Source organism: Pygoscelis adeliae, unplaced genomic scaffold (genome assembly GCF_000699105.1).
Source record: "Pygoscelis adeliae isolate BGI_AS28 unplaced genomic scaffold, ASM69910v1 Scaffold106, whole genome shotgun sequence".
Taxonomy (NCBI): Eukaryota; Metazoa; Chordata; class Aves; order Sphenisciformes; family Spheniscidae; genus Pygoscelis; species Pygoscelis adeliae.
The window spans coordinates 4,614,722-4,620,784 of record NW_008824939.1 but is presented as its reverse complement, the minus strand read 5'-3'; the positions used below and the strand labels follow the sequence as shown (position 1 = coordinate 4,620,784).

At 36.9% G+C, this 6,063-nt stretch overlaps 1 protein-coding gene across 1 annotated transcript in view; it reads left to right on the top strand.

Annotated features, from left to right (window-relative positions):
• TLK1 (tousled-like kinase 1) overlaps positions 1-6,063 on the top strand; it is a 44,282-nt gene that overhangs the window by 24,453 nt on the left and 13,766 nt on the right. Inside the window, exon 11 of the mRNA XM_009325432.1 lies at positions 2,553-2,619. Coding sequence (XP_009323707.1) covers positions 2,553-2,619 — 67 coding nt within the window. The remainder of the gene's footprint in view (positions 1-2,552; positions 2,620-6,063) is intronic.

Here is a 6,063-nt window from a genome sequence, read left to right as displayed (position 1 = left end):
GAAAGAGTGACTTTGAATCTTAATGCTTTCAATATGACCTCTAACTTGTGCTCTGTGCTCAAGAGGGCTATTTAAGAACTTTTTGGAAGGAATACTTGCTAGAGCTGTCTAGGCACTTTGTCATAACTCTGTGTAGATAGCTGAGGTTTTATAAAAAGAACCAGATTTCCTATATTATGTTAGTTTTTCAGGGGACCTATGGTTTTAGGGCTCTTCGTGTTCAGTGAAAATTCTGGAAGGTCATGTTTTAAACTTCGTATTTCCAGTGTGTTTTACTTGTGGTTCAGCTTTGCTAAGCCACCTAAATACTCTTCTTTCTGAGAAGGACAAACTTTGCTATCTGCGTTTCTGGAAATGCACAAACCTGTAATTCATACTGCAGACAAGACAAGAATCTGGAAAGAATAATATTCAACCTTGTACACATTGGCATTGATCCTTTGCCTTTTTTAATTGAGAACTTAAGCCATGTTAAAGTAGTTTGCTGTTTGAGTAGAAGTATTGAAGAAATGTCAGGGATGCTGCTGTGAGTTGTCTAGCGTGGCCTTGATGCTCTCTTTGATAGGCCTAGCAGATGCATTAGAGCAGGAGTTGGAGCATTGTTTTCTTAAGTTTCTTGCTGTTGTTTGGACTGTACAGAGAATACATTGCCAGCTTTCCTAGCTATTCAGACACCCCATTTCACATTTGCTTTAATGCCTCTTCTTTTAAGATGTAGCGTAAATTGTCTAAACCCAGAGAAGATTCTGCCAGGAAAAGAATATAAACGTTCGGTCCCAAAATCTGGTACTGAGGGACCTTTTACCTTTCTTGGAGAGGCGAATTTCCACACTCTACTGCCTTCAGAGCGTTGGGGATGTCTGTTGACTGGAATACAAGGCTGCTTTTCATTCCAGTAGGAAAAAAAGATGCAGGGTAACTTTGTATGATGCTTCTTAAAAGAAAGGATCGCTTCCTTCTCAAATTCTGACAGGACATGGTCATGGGTGCTTTTGTCACCTGATCTGAGTGTTTTCTGTACATTGTAGACCAGAAGGTTGATGAAATAACTAGATCCTTGTGAAGCTGTTTCCAGGTTCTTGGAAATTTAGGTGCTGTGGTCAAAAAAGAATCCAGCAATTTCACTAATATTCATGGAGAATATCTGGTCAAGTCAATCTTCTGCCCTGGCCAAGTCTGAAAACGGTCAGTGAAGTTCAGTATTTATGAAATCAGGAATAGTAAAGGGCTCTGTGAAAGCCATATGAACCACCAGGTTTTATCCTGAAAAGATGCACTCCTTTATGAACAACTTTTGAGACCCAGTAAATACAGGGTTTAGAATTCTGAAAACTATGGCAAACTTAATCCAAATTTAAAAGGGAGGAAGAAGTTTACAGTTTATTAGATTTCTGCAAATTTTATCAAAGTTGGCATTTGCTGTAAGAGAAATCTGAATTGGTGTCCCTCACCTCTGGGGAAACTACTGGTGATTCTCAAAACACTCTAGTTCCTTAGACTTGCAATACGAACAGCATGTATAGCCTTCTAAACACTTTGTGTAACTTATCTTCCCAGGACAGTTGATAATTGAACCCGCTAAAATATGGGCTTTGTGAAAACGTATTATGCTATTAGTTTTAGCTTTGCATCATGCAAGAAATAGTAGATCTAGGCAAAACAATAAAATGTGTAATTTTAATTTGTTTGTAGGGATTTGTGTGAATCCTTTCAAGACTCTCTTTCTCCTTCCCTATCCCCCGTTCCCCTTCATCATATGCATACGGTGTCTTCTCTGGAACCTGAAGTCTCTTTGGTTTCTTTTCTTTGATGGTTTGTCTTCTGTGTCTTTTTTGTTCATTTGTCAGATGGATACTGCATGCAGTCAGCTCATGGGTTTCTTAGTTACTAATCCATATGAACAGTCTAGATCCTCTGGATGATAACTGGCTTTGTGTACTAGCAAGTCTACCGACAGTGAGGGACCACTGAATTAATTGTAGCCAGGAATCTTTTCTCAAAGGAAGATGAAAAGAGAACAAGCAAAAGAGTCACATGCCAATTCAAAACTGAATTTGTGGTCTCATGCAAAATGTAGTGTTAATGAACTTGGAATATATGGTTTTGCACTACATTCTTTAAATCACAGCTCAAAAATCCAGTGTTATCAGTCTTGTCTAGTTGGTTTCTGGATCTCCATCCTTTGGTTCATTAAGTGTTACGAGTTGAGAACCAAGCAGTGGCGTAGCATCAGCTAAAATACTGGGGTGGTTATATGATTCAGGATGCACCCAGATAATCTAACAGGCTATCTGAGAGAACAGAAATGTTCCAGTGGGAGAGGCTGTTAATATTCCAGAATACCAGACACAGAGGCATTCTGTAAGTATGTTTTGCCCCTGAAATTAAACCAAGATGTTCAGATGGTTCAAAAATGTAGTCCTAGTATTGTGGTAGTAAATAATTAACATAAGATACTGTATTTACTGTAGTATTTAAGTAAGAATGCTATTGTTTTGTTTACCATCATATCAAAGTTATAATTACATGTTTGTTTTGGGGATTTTTTTCAGTTTGACTCTAGCAGAGTATCATGAACAGGAAGAAATTTTCAAGCTTCGATTAGGACATCTCAAAAAGGTATGTATGTGGTCTGTTACTCTAAGATTATTTTTTTTACCATGCCCAAAACCATAAAAACTAGTACTAGCAAAATAAGGAGAGGGCTTGTTGAGAGCTGTCTGATTAGAAAACATAATACTAAGTGCTGTACAATTTTATGCCTAATAGTCACTTTCCTGGTTTGGTTTGGGGTTGGGTGTTTTTTGTTTGTTTGTTTTTTTTTTCCCCAACTTACCATAAACACTGGGAGTACAGGGGAGTAGTAGTGAGTCCATCCAGTGTAACACTGTACTGATTCCTTGAATCCTTGTAACAGTGATGATGCCACCAATACTGCTCTTGTTTCAGAGCTGAGGAAGTAGAGTCAGCCAAGTTTGATATATGGGCTTTTTACATTAGTTTTTAACCTTTAAAAAGGTCCAATTTACAAAGCATTGCATTGCTGAATGAATATCGTGTTTTGATGATCTGCAGTATCCACTTCAGTTGTTATCAGTTAGCATACTACCTATCACAAGAGAGAATATAATTTTCCTACTTTTATGGAAAATCTTTTTTCTGTATCTTAAATTATTTTTGCTGTCAGATATTTTACTCCAGTTTTTTACTTTTGAAAAAAACAGCAGTACTTTTTTCTTGAAGCCCATCTTTCTAATAAATTTGTGTAATGAGATAATTATGATATTAACAAACTATTGTTTACTCAAGCAAAACTTTTGAGGAATAACCTGTGAAAAGGAATGATGGTTGAAGCAGGCAGAAATATCTCAACAAGTGTGAAAGGAAAGTACCTTTATCTGCTGAGCCGTAGTTCTTGAGATGTTCAGTCAAAACGGGTCATAGTGTTTTTCCCCTTGAAATGTTGCAAGAGTCCGTTCTCTTCAAATGTACAAGTCACCTCTTATAAATCCTACTATAATAAACTGAACTGGGCCCCTTGAGAACACTGATGCTGTTTTTAAAGACTATGACAAGAAAGTACTTGAATCTGTGATAGGGAATCTGCATATAAACTTGTTGGCGCTAGTGAAGTAACTGCCCGCATAGTTATTCATTGTTAATGCTTTAGAAATAGCACCAGCTTCACATGAAATTTTGTTGGTTTTTCTCCATGCTTTAACTTTTTTGAAGTCTAATGGAAATTTCAAGTGACATATGAAGGAAGCTGTTACAAAGTGGTTTAATACCCAAATTTTGTTTTCACCTTGAGCATCAATGCTGGGGTACTCTGTATAAGAAGGAACTTCCCTGACTAAATGCCAGAGGGGAAACAAATGTTATTTCTTAGCAAATCATAATAATAATAATAATAAAGTAATAATAAAAATACATACTTGCATTTTAATTCTTATGTGTGATACAGATTTTGTCGTTAACTAAGAAAAACAATTTTGTTCTCTTCTTTTTATGTGGCTATATTTCTTCCCTAATGCTTCTTTGCTGGTTACATTTTTTTCTTCTTTTCTTCTGCATATGCTGTTTTGCTGTCTGCTCCTCTTCCTTTTCACTCTCCAGATGCTTTCCTGGTGCTCTTATTTTTGGTGCCCTGTACATGCTGCCACCACCAGTTTTCTTTTCCTTCTGCTCCCTAGGAAATTCTTTTCCAGCTAGCAGCTTTGGTCCTGGAGAGAGGCTCTTGTTTTCTCACTTCCTTTTATATAGCAGTGACCTGAGGCAGCTAAGCTGGTTCATTCTTGCTTAAAGGTATTCACAGCCTGAGTGTCCTAAATAACAGCTGGAAACAATGCAACCAGCCAGTTCTCTTTGGACTAACATTGGCCTATGAACCACATTTTGAGAACCACTGAATTGCATAATATATGAACAAAAAAGCCCAAAAGAGGCATAACTGATGGATTTTTTTTTTTTTTTGTCAGCCTTTGGGAAGAACATAGACAATTGTGTGTGTATAAGTGTGTGGCCTTTTGCCAGGGGAGAAGGGCTACAATTCTTTATAAAGGACTACTGGGTTATGAGGAACTGCATATCATTTCAGGGTATTTAACAGAGAACTGCAAGGAATCGAAATATAAAAAAAAGTAGTTTAACATTGTATAAACAGGAAGAAAAACCAAACCCTTGACATTATATGTTAGGAAAAACAAATGGTCCACCCAGATCTGCTAGCAGTCCAGCTTTTAAATTATTAGGAATTTGATTTTCGTTTTCTGAATGGGGGTTCATGTAGTGTCTTGTTTTGGGATGAGAGGTTTTTTCCTTCACTTATGGGGAGGGATTCAGGATATCCACTGAAATCATCTGGTCCAGACTCCTCAACTCGTTGGAAAAGTGGTCATTTAATGTGTGTTTTAGATTATATAAATACAGTTGTTGTTTCAGGATGTGGTTTTATGATATACAATGTTTGGAAATACCAGCTTTACAGCATTTTCTCTCCCCTCTGCTGACTTCTGCCTCCATCCCCTTGTGCCATGACTTGTTGCCCTGTTGCTTTTACCATCACCACCAGGTTGTGCAGTCACAGTATAAATTGGATTGGAGAACTGATCTAGCTTCTTTCAAAAACAAAATATGTTTGTTTGTTTGTTTTTTTTTAAGAAAAGATTGATTAGTTTTCCAGTTTGGTTCACCATGTGGCTGTACAAGAGGCTGTGCCAAAATAACAAGAGACGATGTGGGGCGCTGCTACTGAAAAAATATGTATCAGATGCCAGGCCTTCTTTTCCTTTTCGGCTAGAATAATGCCATAATTATGAGCTTTCTGGTATGGACTAATTTTGCCTCCCCTTTATTCAAACTTTCAAGTTCTAGAGGTACTAACTCTGAACTTGATATAACACTTTCTACAGTGTCTTTCAATGAGTATACGTTTTTTACTTCGAGTATAGATACATAGGTTTCCATAAATTAGGCGTCATGAATTCTTTACTTTTTTAGAGAATCTGAATAATAAACTATTTCAGTGTTCTCTAATACGTAGCATAAAGATGAGATGATTTTAAGTGCTGAAATTAGTTAGGGAATGTGTTCATACCTGACATGCTTCTTTTGAAATTGCACTCAAAATCTTCGGCAATACACTTTCTGCATTTGTAACTTTAATAAGATACAAATGGAAAAATCTTTTTTAATTAGCTTGGTTTTGGTGTCTTGTATCAACACCTTAAGAACGTTTCTGCTGTAATGACTTATTCTTTTTTTGATTTGTACTTCAGCCTCAAAATATTTTAAACGTCTTTTCTTAATTTGTGGGTTTGTACAAAATGTGTAACTGCACATATCTCGGTTTTTTCTTATTTGTACATCAATTTCAGAAGTTACCATTCCCAGATAATTTCGCTCCTTGGCTGAGGTACAAAACCCAGCTGTCCCTCATTTCAAACAGCATCCCTACAGTGCAGAACAAAACTGTGAACATCCCATTACCTGTGGGTTCATGGACAGAAAGGTTCCTTGAAACAGGCTTTTGCCTTATCTTTCTGAATTTTTCTGGCTTTAAGA